The sequence below is a fragment of the Magallana gigas genome, chromosome 9 (genome assembly GCF_963853765.1).
Source record: "Magallana gigas chromosome 9, xbMagGiga1.1, whole genome shotgun sequence".
In the NCBI taxonomy this organism is placed as follows: Eukaryota; Metazoa; Mollusca; class Bivalvia; order Ostreida; family Ostreidae; genus Magallana; species Magallana gigas.
This window is the reverse complement of record NC_088861.1, coordinates 44523151-44543821: the sequence shown is the minus strand read 5'-3', so window position 1 is coordinate 44543821 and position 20671 is coordinate 44523151. Positions and strand designations below refer to the sequence as shown.

Here is a 20671-nt window from a genome sequence, read left to right as displayed (position 1 = left end):
ATAAATCAGAGTTCTTTAGAAGGGTGCAGTCATGGGATGAACATCTTTTTTAACAAGTTTATAGATTTAGTATTCTGATAGTACAATGTACTCATAGTTCATTTTGCCATCTGTATAATGGGCACTGCATGGCATATTTGGAAAATGCATGAATTTTGTTTTCAGTTGGAAAGTTTATCGTATAAATTAGGAAATTTATAAAGTGTCCCAATGTGAGTTTGTGAGCTGTGAAAGTTAAATTAATGGACAAACCATAGTTACAATACATTTATTAAGGTTTCTGACAGTATCCCACTTCATAGAGAGAACAGGATTACAAAAACTCCAAAGAAGCCATAATTGTGTTTTAAACACTACAAAGTTACAGACTTATAATTACACCCAATGGATTCAGGCAAGCTGGAATGAATTTCAGAGATTTAAAGAAATACGGACACACACATTTAAACAATGAGTGAGGTAATTTTTCTTAAAAACAATAAATACTGGACTAAAAATCATAAATCTATTGAATCACAAAAATCACGATGCCCATGAAAAATGAGTTCTACGTATACATGTATCAATGTGTAAAATCTTCATTAGTTAATAATAATTGGTTGCTTTCTACTTTGAGCTATTTGTCAATATGCCAATTATACCATCAAAGCCAATATAATGCATGAATTCTCACAATCCAAGAATATCAAATAAACATCTTCATTTCTGCAACAGTCAGATTTTTCTATTGAAACTATTTTTAAATTAATTCTGTTAGATATATTACTTTCAAAAGCATGTAAAAATATCTGTATTATCATACTAATTTTGACACATGTAAATACTTTGATCCTAATGAAAAGTAAACTTTAAATCAATAACTTGTATTCGATTTTCAAAATCCTGTAAGTACAAAAATAAGGGCACAATCAGTAGAATATGTGGTATCACCAAATTGAGAATACATTAAAACATAGTTATAGCGAACACGCTTATAATGAATTGACGCTTACAGCCAATTGATTTTCATTCCCCATTACTATATTATATATTGTGAACTATACGGATATAACGAATTATGCTTATAACGAAGCAAAATCGCCAGTCCTTGACACTTCCTTATAACCATGTTTTACTGTACTGACAAATACATGATTGTATTAATTGTACATTGTTTCAGAAACCTGATAATTTAAATTCAACATCAAATGACAAAAAATTCTATTGCACTAGCTGTATATGCAGATTTTACATTATCTTTACTTGATCATTTTCAAAACTTAATTTGCTTTATATGAGATCATAACCATAAGTTATAAATACTATTAAAGATATTGAAAGATATTTAAAATCTTAATTTTTAAAAAAAAAGAAATATGTCTTAAATACTAGTATGTGGTAATATGCATGTTCAACTAGGAACAACTGTGTCAACAATTTACAGAACCCAACTTCTGTCATCAAAATTCATTCCACACACTTCTACATGTACAAATTGCATGTGTTAATTAACAAAAACATAATTAAGAAACACTCAGGAGTACAGATGAATGCCCAAGGCAGAATATAAACTGAGGTCCCTTATTTCAGAAAGTCAGATATTGGATTCAGATTTGTATCAATAGAGAATTAAGAATACATTCTGACTTCCAGATCATATCTACATCATTGGGATGTCACATACATGTGGCCTCCTTGCGGTATTCAAAAGCTTAATAGATACAGTGTGTACACATGATTGTATACTAATATATACATGTATAATTATACATTTCTGAAGCTTTTACATGTAATTATGTATATACCATATGATGGTTTAAGACATGTAATATGCCCAAATCTGTGAATAGACTTCTAAAAATAGAAGCAAAAAATGACCAGTTTATCTATTAATAGATAAATTCAATCTATTCAGTTTCTAGAAACATTAAAGAAAAAAACACTTCTTTCAATTTACCCATTACCATAGAAATACTTATTAAATAATAGAGAAAAAACAATTTAAAGTATCAAAAAAATAAGTGGATTCAAATTTTCTTTGGCATGACTAAACAATAAATGACTATTCTAGCTTAATGTAAAAAATATATAAAACAATGATATGGCAAATTGATTATCATGGTGAGTAAATTCTATGGCTCAACAACAGTAGCAATAACGATCAGATCTGAGACAGCTTGTGGCTTCCATAAACTAAAGTGGAAATGATCAGGGGGAGAGAACTGTTCTACAGCATGTAAATCTAAGTGAGCAAATGTTGCGTAAAGAGTAATCTCCCTTCGTTTCACTATGTTCACAAGTCTAATATATTTTCACAATATTGTTTATATGAAGTGGTAAAAAATACAGAGAAAGATTAGAGATTTGTGTGCAAAAAGAGGGAATATATAAATACAATATCATATTGAAAGCTTAAAAATACCAAACACATGTTGTGTCTAGCTATATCAGACCCGAGAAAATACCAGTGTTTATAACACCATTGTGCAAAACTTCAATACTGACAAACACATTGAAAGCTGAATGGCCTAATAAATATACTAGCAAAAAATATATAAAAATATTTATATTAAATGAAAGCACAATTTGGATCCATATGTCATTATACACGTGTTACCATTGGATACTGCTCAAACCCTCTATGATTTGTAGCAGAGTTTATCAAAACTCAATAATAAAAGTGGATTTAATAAAAGATGAGAAATATCTGGAATCTGGAAAAATTGGAATTCCTCTGGATTTAGGACTCATTCATTATTCATCTGTGTCCACCATTCTTGGGTAGAGATTGTCTGAAACTAGGTCAAGGATAACGAGGACAAAATCATGAAGAGTTAAATAAGACCATGCCCATACACTGTACATGTATGCGCTATAAAGAGTCAGCATTGTCCATTCTCATCTCAATCATGAAGAGTTAAACAACAAGACCATGCCCATACACTGTACATGTATGTACTAACACAGAGTCAGCATTGTCCATTCTCATCTCAATCTTAAAGAATTGGAAGGGAGGTCTAATTTATCATAGCATTGCATGAATTTAATCCTCAAGTCTTGGGATGAAGATTATGGATGGATGAACAGAAACATGTATATCTGATATATGTAACAGGGAGAATTTTCTACATGTTTAAGTATTTACATTTTTGGAGGAAGGTGAGGGGAGGGGGTGTTGTGTTGAGGGGGGGGGGGTGTTAAAATAATAAGTTATTACATGGCATAAGTCAGGTCTGTGTTTCTTCAAGGTAAATTTTTGCATGGACTATCGAGTCATTTTTTGCATGGACTATCAAGTCATTTTTTGCATGGACTATCGAGTCATTTTTTGCATGGACTATCGAGTCATTTCCTAAAGAACTACAGATCATCCAAAAGTTATATAACCAGCCTGACTATATCAGAGTCATATCTCAATAAAAATTTACTGACATATAAAGCTTTATAATACAAAGACTGAACAGCAAAACTAATACAGCTTTGATGCTATAGTGGCTGTATATCACAACGTGACCTTGGTTCAAAGAAAGCGCAATGCTAAGACAATGGCTGGACCAACAGTTAGTCAAAAGGACAAAGGTCAAGGTCAGCCCTCTTCACATCACAGTTAAATCGCACTAATGAGTAATTAATGGTACCACACACTGATCAACATCGATCAGTTACACTGATCAACATCAGTCATAGAAAGGATACATGGAGGAGCTTATGGAATGCAGCTGAAAAAGAAAACAGTATGTAAAATGAAAAATTTTATTCAAATATACAATCTGACAAAGCATTAATTAAAGCATTTTGCTTGTAAATAATTAATGGATGTTGCATGTGATCTTTCTCTAAATGTAACATTATCAACCTCGGAACAATTTTTTACGCATTTATAATAATATGTATAATGCAACAAACAGTTGATTATTAATATAAAAAGAAAATGCTAGTAAATGTTAATCGGTAACAGATGACTTTCATTTACCTTTTAGAATATGATTGGATGTTACCTTTGGCTATAAGCATCACATGTACATGTACCAATCAGTCTGTCATTACTTACTTTGTCTACCAGTTTCTTCAGCTTGTCATTGGCTGCAGCTCTCCCCTCGTCGGTGTCTCTCCTTCAATGATAAACAATTTCAATGCAGTGAAATTTTTATTTTTCTTAACCTAACATTGCTCTATCATGTCTATATGTCTAAGTAGATGTTGCTCTTTTATGTTAGACATGATAAGGTAAAGTTTTAAGTAGATAAGCCAAACATCTGAGTGAAGAATTATTGTAAGTTGTAACATTGCATATATAGATAATATCTAAACCTTTTATGGTCAATTCCACACAGGATAATATTCCATCTTGCCCTAATTATATGATCAATTCAGCATTACTGCTAAGTTCTGTTAATTTAAATCTGCAGCCCTTTTCACAAAAATCCTTACTAAATATTTGACTTATTTTAATAAATTCTAGAAAGTTCATAAGTCAAATTATTAAGATTAAACTTACGTTTTTTAGTGAAAAGAACTCATGACTTATAAACTCATGGGATCTTGGTATTTTTTAAAAACGATGTACACTTATGTTTCAAATATTCAAATTTAATGAATTTGCACAGTTGATCACACTGTGACTACACCTCACACTGTGACTAGCTACACCTCAAAGATCCCTGACCTCTGCATGTCCTGTTGGATGTCCATCTCAAAATGGAGTCTGGCCAGCTGCTCCTGCTGTTCTCGGATTTGGTCCATCTTATCAAAGGTCATAGATCCACCTACCAATACCAAGAATAGCCATAAGTCAACTCAGAGAGGACCATGCATAATACTATGATGTATGAATAATCATGCATCAATTAATAGGTAAGCATATAATAACTCATAGATACCAGTGATCAACTCGTGCACAATTACATGCAATATGTCTTGCGACTCTTCAGAACTAAATCTAAGTATGCTTCTTTGATTTTGTTCCTACCAAAAGCCTGTAACTTTCCGCAGTGGAAGTCCTCAAGAAGTTGTAAAAGTCCATGTTCCATGGTCCGCACGTCCGCCACATCTGTCAGAAATGTGTGTTCCTTGCATGAACGCCCAGTACTACCTGAATCTGCCTCATTCTTATCTAATATCAATTAGAAAAACAGTATCATTAAAACAATTTTTCAGACTTTATTGTAGATCCCTACATTTAAACGTAAAGAATAAATATCTGCATAAAAAAGCAAAAAACACTCATTGCATATTATGAAATTTTGCTATTGTTTTCCTGACAGTTGTAAACTATATGAAACAAGAGATGTTTGTGAAACACTTATGCCCCCTTCCCTTGAAATCATCCACGAAGAAATGAATGGAAACTGCATATAATCCAAATTTTTTTAAGTCCAAGGAACATAACTCTGTTGAAAATTGATTGATCATATTCAAAATAAAACTTGACCTAAATATTATTATGATAAATCTTTTCACCAAATTTCATTTCAGTATATGCAACCTCTGCGAAGAAAATGAATAGAAACTACAAATACTTGGAATTTTTCTATTTCCAAGGGACACAAATCTGTCAAAAACTGTTCGATTGTACCCAAAAATGAACTTGACCTATATATTATTATGATAAATCTATATACAAAATTGCATTTCAATATGTGCAACCTCTGCGAAGAAAATGAACGGAAACTGCAAATAATTGGAATTTTTCTATGTCCAAGGGGAATAACTCTGTAAAAAATTACTCTATTGTACTTAAAATTGAACTTGACTTATATATTATTATTATGATAAATCTGTATACAAAATTTCATTTCAATATGTGCAACTTTTGCAAAGAAAATAGTAGAAACTTCAAATAAATTGAATATCTCTATATACGTTCTAAGGGCATAACTCTGTTGAAAATTACTCTATCGTATATAAAATTAAACTTGACCTACATATTATTATGAAAAATCTGTATACCAAATTCCATTTCATTATTTGCAACCTCTGCAAAGAAAATGAATGGAAACTGTTGGACTGACTGATCGACAGGCGGACAGAACAACTGACCAACAGACGGACAGCAGCAAAGCAATTTGACCTCCCTTCTTCGAAGAGGGGCATAAATAATTATGACAAATGTTTGGTGCTTAGATTTATATTCTTTCTTTCTGATTCCAGTGGTTAAAAGTATCCATGAATTTGCATACATACAGCAGTTATGAAAAAAGTGAGACAGCTGTAAACATGGTAAACACAAAACCATTTAAGATTTGAATGCTTATTTTTAGATGTTTTCAGTCTTATAACACATCTGGGAGGCTATGCAGGCAAACAGAATACAGCATGTTAGGCAGTATCAAAATTTTTCATATTAATGGTCATTTGTATGAAATATGTGTATCGTTGCTTTAAGGTTCTTCACTACACCCAGACTTTAATACTTATACATTTTAAGACACTACGTCACAAGATGGCGATTTAAATGTTTTGTTAAACTGTTTGTATCAATCGATTCAGATGCATATTGTCATAGCTCAGTGGTTAAAGTATCAGGCTTGTGAACCACAGGTCATGAGTTCGAATCCACCTGGGGCTTTTGTTTATGTTTACTGAATAAAATTTTGAAAATACCATTTTTTATCTAAAATTGCACATTTGTTCGCCTATTTGATATATTTACTTCTTATCCATCATGCTTTCTATCAAACTCAAGTAATTTTCTGCTGATTTGAGAAATTATTTCATGGTGTAATGAGGCACCTTAAAGCCATTTTATAGGCTTTTAGTCAGAAAAATAAAACATACATGGAACAGCCATATCAACATGTTGTTTAGTTCGCTTCTGCAACTAAAAATATGGTGCCAGAAACTTTGTCAAGAAAAATCTTTTTTATTAATAAATAGATATGATTTAATGATTATTTTCATAAGTACTTATCAAATTGGTTATATTATATGTTTGAATTTTTCTTTTAATCTTATAATAATATATAAATCAAAAATGCATAACAAGGCTAAGTGTGTTTCCAGGAAATTGAACGTCGCAGATTTCAAATGCAAACATAAGGGGAAATATCCACTGTATGTAAATATTTATATGCATTATATTCTCCAGGTTGATTTTTTCCTCTCACATTACATTACATATTACAATGAATTGACCATCGAATACACATATAGTACCTGTTTTTCTGGATTTCTTCTCGGGGGTCCTAGATGATGCAGGGTATACATCCTCCTTAATGATAGCCGTGGTAGCCTCCATATTGCATGGATTCAAGAGATTTACATGTACTTCATGGTGCAGAGATCTGTTAAGATTTTTTATCATTTAAATGGCTAAATTTTATTTTAAATCATTGTCAGTGATAAAATTACAGGAAAAATGTAACCTTTACATTTTACACATAGCAATTTTGTTGCATGTATAAAGTGTACCGTAAACTATTGCCACGACAGTGACAATAATGGTTTAAAATAACTTATTTTCAGACAGAGTCATGAGAGTGGTCTAATGTTTGTTAATGTTGCAAATGTTTCTTATAGTCTATCCCAAGATTTTTTTGCTGCTATTTTCTTAAATTATGCTATATTTATAAATACCTCTTGATTTAGAAGATTTTCATTCAACAGTACCAGGTAATCTGTATGAAAATTGAAAAAATTCCAAGATTTCCCTTTTGAAACACCCCCTCTAGCTTGTCACGTTTCTCAATACAAGGCTAATCAAAGCACTGAAGTACTGATGGGAGTCGATTTTATCGATTATCATTTATTTTAAAATCAATTTATCTTGCATGGCAATTAGTTTCTAGTTTGTATTTGAATTACGCACTTTATTATAATATGAATTTTTAGACTTTTCTGACAAGAATTTCGAGAAACCCCATATGAATCATATTGTGTTATATTTAAAGATAGAGGTTCAACTATACAAGTATGTATTAGTTATCGAAACAACTCTAAAAATTGTATGGATCCAAGCACTATTGATATCGAACTCTAGTCTCATTTAACTAGACGCTCGGCTGTCTCCGTTAATATCCGACAAGCAAGAGAGCCCCCTCTCTGCTTGTGGCAGATTTACGGAGACAGCCGAGCGTCTGGTTGAACGAGACTATATTAACTCTGGCGTAGGAATACATGACTACAAAAATATCTAAATTGTAGTATATAAAATTTGACTATTTTCAAAGTGTTTATAGATAAGTTTACTTGAAAAACAATGCTTCAGCATACATTACATAAATTTTTTTCTATTATTTTCAAGAACTTATATAGTCTTGTCAGCGGTGATAATTTGTGCTTAGGTCCAAACACTGTTTCACTTTCGGTTTGCCAGAGTAACTGCATAGGAGAGTTGATTAAAATCAACTCCCAAAAAAGAAAGTCTACAGGGATCTTGCATTGCATCAGCCATAATTAAGCCCGGATGATAACATTGAAAAATTGTGCGAGGTATTCTGAGAGAATTCCGAATGGAGAAAAGATGTCAACATTCACCATTACACAAATTTTCGTAGGAAATCTGTTTTCGTTCCTGTGAATTTTTAGGAGGGAAATTTTCCCTTTCATCGATTTCAATTGCACTTCTTTAACAGGTATGTTAAAAAACTGTTCAAATGTGCAGCATAAATATCTTGGGACAGACTATAGTTCTTGCAAATGTATTTGTTTACAAAATCTTAAATCAATAGGCCTACTTTTTAATTATCTACAAACTTAAACTTCATTAAGCTGTATCATTTTGCCCTGCAAAACCGCAGTTACTACGAAAGGGTCTAACGTTAACTGTCTAATTAGGGGTCAAACCACCAAACGATGGGCCCAACATGTTTGGCAAAAATTATGACACTGCTATTTCATTAAAATCATGCATGTTTTAAACACGCACCCGTGTAAACTAAAACATCAGATTATCTTAATTTATATATCAGATTTACCTTTTTATTGGGCTTACCCGTTTCGTCAACTGGAAACGGTCATACTAAAACACGCCTGCCGACGCCTGCCGAGGAAAACACGCCTGCCGAGAGAAAACCGCACGCCTGCCGTTTACAGAATGAATTAAATGGACAATTTCTTCTATATTTAGGTTCTCTAAACTAAATTAAAGGACCTGGCACAAAAATTTTTTTTTTCTGATGATTATTTAGATCAAAATTAATAAAAATATGCAATTTACCTGACGACTTGTTAACTCGTACATGGATTTCGTACGCCCGCCGAGAAAATTAGCACGCCTGCCGCTTATCTAATGGGCTTTTTAAAAAAATTCTTTTATATTTTACCTTAGGTAACTATATCAGTCATCATGCAAATACAAGCTTGGCTTTAAACTCGTTTGTCGTCTAAGAACTCGCATAAATCTGTGTTGGTATGTAAAGAGGGATAACTCGTGGCAGGCGTCTCCGACGCCCGCCGAGAGAAAACCATACGCCTGCCGTTTTTCAAATAGATTAATTTAATTTTTTCTTCGGTATTTCAATTCAACCAGCTAAACTGATAATCATGATGTAAAAAATCTGAGTTTATAGCTAGAAATTAACACAAAATCATTAAAAAATGCAAATGACAGGATAGGTCGTACGTAGATTTCGTACGCCTGCCGAGAAAATACGCCTGCCGAGAAAATTTTTGTTGTATTCCACCGTGATCTTTAAATTATACTTTTAAATAATACTCATAAATTTGAATGAAGGAATAAAAGTTAAATACATCATGGCGTTTATTTACTTTATGGTATATACAAGAAGTTAACATCTGTTCATTGCTCATTGTTTAAATTCATTATTAAGATGCTCAGGTTTGTTTTCATTTGTCTGAGTTCAGTTTTGTTTTTTGATCACTCAAAACCACAAACATTAATATTAATATGGGAAGCCAATAAAATTATTGAAAAAAAAAATTAATAAAAACTATGTGCTCTGGGATAAATTTTCTGTAACTACTGTTTCTCTTAAATATCCTCACAAATCTTGATTAAAAAAGAATTAACGGGGTGAACAGACATTAATATTCTTTTGGTAATTTATTTCAAAAAAGCTATTGTAAATCCTTCTTTACGTTGACACCTGTTTCAAGTTTACTATCACGGTGTCATTAAGTACTAAAATGTAATTATAATACAAGTGCAAACATGTTTTCATAACACCAATCTCCTTGAGAAATTTAACATTCATATAATGAACCTGAGAATGTCAACACCAAACTTAATTATGGTATATGGGTATCTTGGAAGATACCCCTTAACAATTAATTAAAGTTATAAAGTTAGAACGATTTCCTTCTGGGGTGAATTATAGTTAATTTCCAGACCTCAGAATTGTCAACAAATCTTTTTATTTAATGTATTGAAGAATTTTAATAACCCATGGTGCGTAGCCATTAAGAAAACTTTAAATCAATGTGGATTGACATATATATATATATGTGGTATCAAAACACAATAAACATACCCTGGTTAAAAGTATACAATATTTTATTACACCATGGCAATTTAAGCAATCATGGTATAGCGAGGTACATAATTCTCCCAAAGGTTTGAATTATACGATTTTTAAAAAATCACTGGATTTTGAAAAGTATTCATTGACTTTGCCAACAGAACTATATATACCTTTATATATATGCATGAAATATTGTAATTTCAGAACTGGTAATGCTAAATTACCAATTGAGATAGGTAGATGCATGGTTTAATATTCCTAGAGAAAACAGAATTTGTAAATTATGTGCCTGCAATGAAATTGGGGATGAATTTCACTACTTTTTCAAATGTACTGATGTATACATATATTATAGCTCTCTTGGTTCAATTATATCTGTTAACCATTCATCATGCCTGTACCAATGATTTTCATCTATTGTGTATATATATATTGTAGTTTGTATACATACTGTACATAAGCATTTTCTCTACACTGTAAATTCAGTTCTGAGAATAAAGTTCGTTGTCATTGTTACTGAACGGTTCTAATAGAGAAAGAAAGGGTTAATTAAAACGTGTTAACTATCTAAATTAAATAGTGTTTGTTGAAGTACATGCTAATTAATTGCTTTACACAATTATTTATTTTACCAATATTCCATCAAAGCGTTGGGATGTTGACTAGAAATGGGGGAAATTTTTGAAGACTTAAAACTATACATCCTCGTATTAAGACAGCTTAAAGCGAGTGGTTCTTGTGGTATTTTAAATCCGTCTAATGAGTTCAAAGCATGGGTCTACATTTTTACAACATGCATATTATGACATCATAGAACTGTTTTCTGTTGAACATTTAAACATACTGGTGCATACTATTGATGACTATGACCAGTCCCAATATTTAAAAAAAAAAACTCCAAAAAAATATATAAGAAATTAACCAGAATAAAATATTTGTGACTAATAAAGTGAACTGATGCATAAAATTTAATTGCTATTAACCCCCGTTGTCCAATGTGGCAGAAACAGGTGTACACAATCTGTCAATCAGTGCATGATTTCTTGTATGTTTATGATCAAAATCAAGGTAAATGTAAGGTGGGGGAGGGGGGGGGGGTATGTGTAGGTGGGTGTTAGTCCCCAACTTACACACTTTCCCATCGTTGTGTATACACACACATTGATAATTAATTAACACACCTGTTACGTTCACACCTTTTGTATATATGTCTGGTACCCAGGATATTGACAGTTACATAACAAGCTTACTTGTAGCACACAGACCTGTACACACATCATTGGATTTATTGGACTTTTCTTAAACTTGAACTTATTTTTTAGATGGTCAATATTTGATACAAACGATTTAAATTAAAACTCGAATTAATGTCTTTGAATGAAATATAGAATATATAACATTGTTGTGAAATTTAGAAACGAATGATACAATGAAAGTAATCATAAAGTATTATACATGTAATGTATATACATATAATCCTATATAGAAAATATAGTTGATTTTAAATAAGTGTTCTATTTGTTACAGTTAAAATAAAGTGATAGCATGAAACATTCATAAGAAAGGACGTTAGCCATGTGGAAATTATGAATTTTCATTTATCCGTAATCTCCACATGTTTCCAGCTCTAGCCACGTGGAGGCCTCCTTGTTGTAGAGCCATAATTTCAGTAAAATTTGTAAAAAAAAAAATAAAAAAAAAAAATGCCAAAACAAAAAGCCAAATTGAATTGAATACATAAATCAAATCATTATGCCTCATTCATTTACTATGAAAAATATAAGAATTATTTGGGAATGAAGCTTTTGAATATTGAATGTAAATTCAAATGAAATATTTTTATCTTGAAACTGATGAAAAAAAAAAGCAGAAACCAAAAATTAAAATAACTTTCTGATTTATTTATCTTATAATATCTGCATATGAAAAGATGTAGAACTCCTAGCCACAAATTTTGTGTTCCCAGGTCCTACGGCGTGGACGTGGTTCTACTAAAGGACCCTTTTTTTTTTTAAATAAATAAATAAATAGATAAATAAAAATTATGAATTAAATATAAAAGAAAAACCCTTCCAATTCAACCTCTTTATTTACTCGGTCCCATCTAAGGGGGAGAGAAATAAAAAAGTTACCCAAAAAAAATTCCCTAAAATTCTCCTATCTTAAAATTATTACTCTAAAATGGTCATTTCTTTATTGACTCGGTCCTGTCTAAGTGGGAGAGAAATAAAGAAAATGACAAAAAAAAAAAAATCACCAAAAAATATCTTCCTACCCTTTAGGTCATTTCAAGGTCAGTCGTCATTCTAAATCTTAGGGCGCTTGTTCATTGAAAGAGTTTTAGTATTTCTAATACGTTTGACTTGTCCCGGTTTTTTAGCCAATCGAGAAGAAGTAGGTATTTCTAGCAGGCCATCTGAAGACTCGACAGTGTTTACACGGGGCCTAAATTTTATGAATTTATTGAAGAATTTCTTTCGACGGTCACTATCCATGCTAAGCCAAAACTCATGAGTGACCCTAAGAATTTTTGCTCTGTCTGCTAATTCAAGATTTCCTCTACCATGAAGGGCACCACGGATTTCCAAAAGCTGGCTTTCATGGATATTTTGGAGGCGTTCTACCAGTTCTGGGACTTTTGAAACGCGCCAGTCCCCCAACTGTTTAATTTTATGATTCATTGATTCACAGTTGTTATTTTTCCAGTCTGGTGGGATAATTGGATTTTTAAGTCGTGGGAGGAAAATCTTTTCTCTGATTGTTTGTCTTCTAAATACTTTAATCCTAAGTCATTAAATTGTTCTAAAATTTCTTTCTCTTTTTCTAAAAATTCCATGCGCGAACCAGAGTAAAGTAAACCATTAGGTCCAAATACCGCAGAAATAACCTGACTTCTATTTTTTTCAGAAATGTTTTGGTTAAGCATGTTTCTTTGAGCATTTTCTTTTAAATGTCTAGTACATAAAATGTGCTGTGAATTTGGAAAGATAGTTTTTACTGCATTAACCATAGCTTGTTCCTCATCAGTTCCAAATACAATTTTTTCAACAGGAAATTGAAAGCCTAAAGCTGATCTTATTTTGGAGAAAAATTCACAGTATGTTGAGAACTGTCCATCCCAATGGATGAAAACAGGCCCAAGCATAACTGGGGAGGTTGAGGAACCTTTTCTTATTAAATTGAAATTTTGATAAACCAGAGTTGTGAGAAAACAAGGCCCTAGATTGAATGTCCTGTCGATGCCAATCACACTGTCATTTGTCATGCAATTTCTCATGTCTTCAATTTGCTCGTCAGTGTAACATACAATGTTTGGTGGTTTGCTGTCATTATTGGCAACTACGCAGCGGATATAAGAATTGTGTTGCAGGGATGTTAAAATTGTTTGTATGTCATCTGCCATATTATTTGAATTTGAATTTGGTGGTCTCTGTTTTTTATTTTGGTTATATACTTTGAATTTTGAATGACTTTAAGGTCCAATAAATTTTCAGTATCAATTTTCTCCAGATCTTTGGCAATTGCAGATGGTTTTTGGCCATGCTTGATCCCTTCTAAAATAGCAGATTTTTGAGCCAAAGTTGTACGAATATATGGTTGATTTGTTCTTTTTGAATTTCCATGAATCTGTTCCCCTGGGTAATTGCCAATATATTCAAATAAACACATCATGTGTAGGTCATTGCGTTGTGGCACATTCTGGAACCAACTAACCCTCCTTTGAAAATTTTTGTCTTTTCTGTGTTTTGAATGATACCGCGAAAGGATAACAACAGAATTTACATCTGGCTGAGGGTCTAATAGAACTAAATTACCCTTTTCTTTTTTAAAGAACTGATTTTGTTTTTTGTGAATATATTCAAATTTTCCAGTATTTGTAGCCAAATAGTGATGATTTTTTAATGAGGGCTTGTTCCATGCTCCGCAATCATCTACAAATGTTCTGTTTTTTGATGTCATGTCAGAGTCAATAACAAAATAAACATTTTCTTTTTTACCACAAGGTATAGATTTCAAATTTTCTCCAACAGTGGTGTCCAAAAGAATTTTTAAAGAGTTGTCAAAGTCAGTAAATTTCCCATTTAAAGTATTTGTATGTTTAATGTCCAAAATTTGATTAGCAGAGTCATTGATTCTGTCCTCATGACCAGTTTCTGTTACAGAAATTTCATCAGTCAATTCCTCGTCTTGTCCAACATGTCCAATGTCTGAATCATTGTCATTGTCATTTGCTTCGGTAGCAGATAATACTTTTTCAAACTTATGATTAGCATAAGAATGGTCTGTCATTGAAATGTCATAAGCAATGTCTGTTGAATGTGCTTCTGGCTCTTGTAAAGAAAGGTCACTGTCAAGAGGGGGTAGTTCATTATTATGGTCAGAAGCACAGTCTGAGATCAGGTCTCTTAAAGAAGATTGGGAGTCGACCAGGTCAAAATTTATAGGGAGTGAATCCTCATTATCTCCTGCATCTAGAGATGAGTTACAACTGGGAGCTTTAGATAGTGGAGTGCTTGACTTCTTTGGTGAAGCGGACAGTGGTGGAAATTCAGCCTCATCAGAAATATCAAGAACAGAAGAATTTTTCACGAAGCTAGCCTCTTTCATAAGTAGAACAAAATGATTTGGAGTCCAAATACCATTTCCTGAAAAGGGATTGACACTGGACCATAAAATGCAAATAGGATTTGAATCCTTTTTGGAGTTCCTTGCACTCTGTTCACCATCTCCCTCTTCTTCTCCTCCTCCTCAGCTCTCTGAACCTGCTGCACTCTGTTCACCATCTCCCTCTTCTTCTCCTCCTCCTCAGCTCTCTGAACCTGCTGCACTCTGTTCACCATCTCCCTCTTCTTCTCCTCCTCCTCAGCTCTCTGAACCTGCTGCACTCTGTTCACCATCTCCCTCTTCTTCTCCTCCTCATCAGCTCTCTGAACCTGCTGCAAAATGTAAACATCTCCTTCTTCTTCTCCTCCTCATCAGCTCTCTGAACCTGCTGCAAAATGTACATCATCTCCTTCTTCTTCTCCTCCTCCTCAGCTCTCTGAACCTGCTGCACTCTGTTCACCATCTCCCTCTTCTTCTCCTCCTCGTCAGCTCTCTGAACCTGCTGCACTCTGTTCACCATCTCCCTCTTCTTCTCCTCCTCATCAGCTCTCTGAACCTGCTGCAAAATGTACAACATCTCCTTCTTCTTCTCCTCCTCATCAGCTCTCTGAACCTGCTGCAAAATGTACATCATCTCCTTCTTCTTCTCCTCCTCCTCAGCTCTCTGAACCTGCTGCACTCTGTTCACCATCTCCCTCTTCTTCTCCTCCTCGTCAGCTCTCTGAACCTGCTGCACTCTGTTCACCATCTCCCTCTTCTTCTCCTCCTCATCAGCTCTCTGAACCTGCTGCACAATGTACAACATCTCCTTCTTCTTCTCCTCCTAATCAGCTCTCTGAACCTACTGCAAAATGTACATCATCTCCTTCTTCTTCTCCTCCTCATCAGCTCTCTGAACCTGCTGCAATATGTACATCATCTCCTTCTTCTTCTCCTCCTCCTCAGCTCTCTGAACCTGCTGCACTCTGTTCACCATCTCCCTCTTCTTCTCCTCCTCGTCAGCTCTCTGAACCTGCTGCACTCTGTTCACCATCTCCCTCTTCTTCTCCTCCTCATCAGCTCTCTGAACCTGCTGCAAAATGTACAACATCTCCTTCTTCTTCTCCTCCTCATCAGCTCTCTGAACCTGCTGCAAAATGTACATCATCTCCTTCTTCTTCTCCTCCTCGTCAGCTCTCTGAACCTGCTGCACTCTGTTCACCATCTCCCTCTTCTTCTCCTCCTCATCAGCTCTCTGAACCTGCTGCACAATGTACAACATCTCCTTCTTCTTCTCCTCCTAATCAGCTCTCTGAACCTACTGCAAAATGTACATCATCTCCTTCTTCTTCTCCTCCTCATCAGCTCTCTGAACCTGCTGCACAATGTACATCATCTCCTCCTTCTCCTCCTCAGCCCTCTGAACCCACTGCACTCTGTTCACCATTTCCTTCTTCTCCTCCTCCTCCTCAGACTAACCAGAACTTAAAAGAGCGCGTCGCATTATTAGGTCATAGCTTCATAAAACATTTGGAAGACAGTATTTTAGAAGGTCCATTTCATTTAAACTTGCCAAATCATTTTGTCCACTTTTTTAGCGAGAAGCAGGGAACTACATGTTCTCTTCACAGTGAAATTCTAGGTAGAGTTAATGACTTTAGGCCTACAAAAGTTTTTCTACAAATAGGGGAAAATGACATAAATTTAAATTCAGCAAACGTTTCGGAAGTGGTCTCAGGAATACAAAACATTTTAGAAGTTCTCTTAGAAATAAAATCTGTTGAAATTATATATATTGGAAGTCTTTTTCAGCGACTAGATACTATTCAACCACCGATGTTCAACTCGTTAGTGGATAAAATAAATCTTCGGCTACGAAAATGTTATTCAAATTCAACAAACATTATTTTTTGGAATTTAAGGGGATTGGTCAAACCCAAAAAGCACATTTGGTTAAATGATGGAATTCATCTAAATAAAGAAGCAACTAGAACTTATTTATTACAAATTCGCTTGGCTGTCAATTGTAAAAAGCCCCGAAATTCCTGTACTTTCTGTACCGAAGGCCTGTACTTTTCATTTTTAAATTAAATGACCATGCTTTTAAATAATTACATCTGAAACAGCATTATTATGGTATGGTCACATGCTACTGTAAATTTTACTTTAACAATCATTCAACAAAGTGAAGAATGAGTTAAGAAAATAATTTTAGGTTGCTTTGGACTTTTTTTTACATACACCTATTAACAAAAAACAATAAATTCAAAATTATGGCTCTACAACAAGGAGGCCTCCCCGTGGCTAGAGCTGGAAACATATAGAAATTATTTGACACGTAAATAATTTCTATATGGCTAACGTCCTTGATTACCAACCTGCGATCAATTAACGCGCAAATCATTACTGACAAAAAACACATCTATTGTACCCTGGTAGGGAAGTAACAGGGCCAAATGCAGTTGCTCAAATTTGCCTTCATTTTTAATCCTTAAATCAGCATAAGAGCAAAATTATCATAATTGAAAATGTTATAAGAATATTTAATATAATTTAATATTTTCATGTATAATATTTCATCAAACTCAAAATCTACCAAATGAATTCAAATGCTCTTTAAAAACCCTTTATTATGTGAAAGTTGTTGACTATCTTTGTAGCGCAGTGGGTATAACTACAGTCTACTTACCGGCCCTTTTATATGGTGGATATCATATTCTTTTAATAAATTTTTGATAATATACCTTGTATTCTTACCCAAAATGATGTCACAATTTAATATTATGTAGCCATAAGGTTAGTCGTGGAATGATGAAGGTTAAAATAGTACATATTTAATAAAATGCTGAAGGGAATTTAAACTCTCTGATAAAAATGCATAAAATTCTGCTTTTGTCATAAAATAGTACATATTTAATAAAATGCTGAAGGGAATTTAAACTCTCTGATAAAAATGCATAAAATTCTGCTTTTGTCAGCAACGTCCAAGAATAAATGTAAGAGGACAATTTGTTTGGGATGAAGATTCAAATAATTAGAGATGTCTTATTAATTAAACGAACGAATGGGCTGTGGAATCATTTTAAACCTTTGTAGAAAATTAGTAGTTATATTGCGAATGTTGATTGGTGCAAATAATTAATTGCCAACTTGATATATTTAACATTTGTTTAAATAAGGGTTTATTTATGAAAACTTTTATGGGAAGATCAAAGTTGCATAATGTAACATAATACATCTGAAGCATCATGGATCTTCATTCATTATGAAATATATGCAAGACCTATTAGCCTAATCACTAAAAGTGCTTTTACATGTTCATCATGCGCGGATCTAGAGGGGGGGTCGGGGGGGTCCCGACCCCCCCTGGAAAATGAAAATTTATTAAATTTACATAGTAAAATTATCGCGAAAATATGCCTCGGACCCCCCCTGGCAAACACAATTATCCTTCGGACCCCCCCTGGAAAAAATTTCTGGATCCGCGCATGTTCATGATGTTGTACACAACTAATTAACGTATACATTATTAATAATATATCATTTGAAATTAACATACCTATATGTATAAGATCCTATAAGTTGGCTTTGATCCATATTCTTATGACGATCATAAAACTTGGTAAAACAATGCAATGAACAAGAAAAAGTCCTTCCAATTTTCTCGGAAAAAACTTTAGCCAAGAGTTATCTCTCCTTGATATCTACGAGAATTATTTTTTGGATTTTATGTTGACAAATTGGTATAAATCCAGATTTTTATTATTAAGATTGTTTATCTAGTTGATTAAAATAATATTTCAAAGACAATGGTTTAAATTAAGGGCATAGATACAAGGAGGGCATGCATATTTTCTCGGCAGGCGTATTTTCTCGGCAGGCGTACGAAATCTACGTACGACCTATCCTGTCATTTGCATTTTTTAATGATTTTGTGTTAATTTCTAGCTATAAACTCAGATTTTTTACATCATGATTATCAGTTTAGCTGGTTGAATTGAAATACCGAAGAAAAAATTAAATTAATCTATTTGAAAAACGGCAGGCGTATGGTTTTCTCTCGGCGGGCGTCGGAGACGCCTGCCACGAGTTATCCCTCTTTACATACCAACACGGATTTATGCGAGTTCTTAGACGACAAACGAGTTTAAAGCCAAGCTTGTATTTGCATGATGACTGATATAGTTACCTAAGGTAAAATATAAAAGAATTTTTTTAAAAAGCCCATTAGATAAGCGGCAGGCGTGCTAATTTTCTCGGCGGGCGTACGAAATCCATGTACGAGTTAACAAGTCGTCAGGTAAATTGCATATTTTTATTAATTTTGATCTAAATAATCATCAGAAAAAAAATTTTTTTGTGCCAGGTCCTTTAATTTAGTTTAGAGAACCTAAATATAGAAGAAATTGTCCATTTAATTCATTCTGTAAACGGCAGGCGTGCGGTTTTCTCTCGGCAGGCGTGTTTTCCTCGGCAGGCGTCGGCAGGCGTGTTTTAGTATGACCCTTCTTAGACGACAAACGAGTTTAAAGCCAAGCTTGTATTTGCATGATGACTGATATAGTTACCTAAGGTAAAATATAAAAGAATTTTTTTAAAAAGCCCATTAGATAAGCGGCAGGCGTGCTAATTTTCTCGGCGGGCGTACGAAATCCATGTACGAGTTAACAAGTCGTCAGGTAAATTGCATATTTTTATTAATTTTGATCTAAATAATCATCAGAAAAAAAATTTTTTTGTGCCAGGTCCTTTAATTTAGTTTAGAGAACCTAAATATAGAAGAAATTGTCCATTTAATTCATTCTGTAAACGGCAGGCGTGCGGTTTTCTCTCGGCAGGCGTGTTTTCCTCGGCAGGCGTCGGCAGGCGTGTTTTAGTATGACCCACTGGAAATTCGTTGATGCGATATAAACCCCCAAGTCTCTAACAACAAGAAGTTTTTTTCCGGATCGGTTGTTTGAAAAAAAGGCACGGTAAAAGTTTTATTTAAGGAATGAATTCAATATTTATTTGTTTTATACGATATAAAATGGTTTGGGGCAGTTTACGCTTTATAAACCGCGAAGCGGTTTATAAAAAAGCGTGTTTCATGTTGATTTCATGTCGATTTTTTATCGTATAAAACTAATAAATATTGAATTCATTGCTTATAATTTAATTTTTTACTCTGCATTGTAGATGAAAACGGTCATTTGACCTTTAAAATGACGTAAAATTGTACAAAAATCAAACGTAACGTCAGGCGTATTGATACGTTTTTGACGTTATTCCTACTATGACGTAGGCAACATTCTTTATACGATATAAAATAATATTTTAGCCAATCAGAAAGCGCGTTACAACCAGAATTAAATTATTTAACTTTAACTTCAAATCCCTACTGTACTTTAAATCTCCAAAGATTTCAGGTTTAGTTTTTGTTGAAAATGCTTGCTTGGCCATGAAGCATAACTATTTTTCGAAGATAATTGTTTGTCCTTTTTGAAAGCTGATACTAAAAGTGCATTATTACATGTGGTATTTGATGCCATATTTCCTAGTCTGATATATAGTACTGTACTTAAACATGTTTTCATAACAAATAGTAAAGTGGATAAGAACCAAGTTCAGCATTGGTTGCTAAAGTTGATGCTTTTCTATGTACACCTAGAATATCTTGGAATATATGATTTTGAATTTTTCAATTT

General features: G+C 33.4%; 2 protein-coding genes across 3 annotated transcripts; both read right to left on the bottom strand.

Annotated features, from left to right (window-relative positions):
* Positions 1-57: 57 nt before the first annotated feature.
* On the bottom strand, positions 58-19894 carry LOC105331678 (coiled-coil domain-containing protein 28B). 2 transcript variants are annotated; one of them, XM_066070515.1, is made up of 8 exons: positions 19878-19894; positions 8895-8930; positions 7135-7262; positions 4949-5092; positions 4646-4745; positions 4031-4091; positions 3676-3698; positions 58-2771 (listed from the first exon to the last, which is right to left on the bottom strand). In XM_066070515.1, exons 3-8 carry the CDS (start codon positions 7214-7216, stop codon positions 2738-2740), a joined length of 444 nt encoding a protein of 147 aa, XP_065926587.1. In that variant the 5' UTR covers positions 7217-7262; positions 8895-8930; positions 19878-19894; the 3' UTR covers positions 58-2737. The 2 variants fall into 2 exon arrangements, with proteins under 2 accessions (XP_065926587.1, XP_065926589.1); XM_066070517.1 differs by lacking the exon at positions 19878-19894 and having other exon boundaries at positions 8912-9185.
* Positions 15847-16566, bottom strand: LOC117681053 (uncharacterized). Its single transcript, XM_066072508.1, has one exon. It carries the CDS (start codon positions 16264-16266, stop codon positions 15847-15849), a length of 420 nt encoding a protein of 139 aa, XP_065928580.1. The 5' UTR covers positions 16267-16566.
* Positions 19895-20671: the final 777 nt, after the last annotated feature.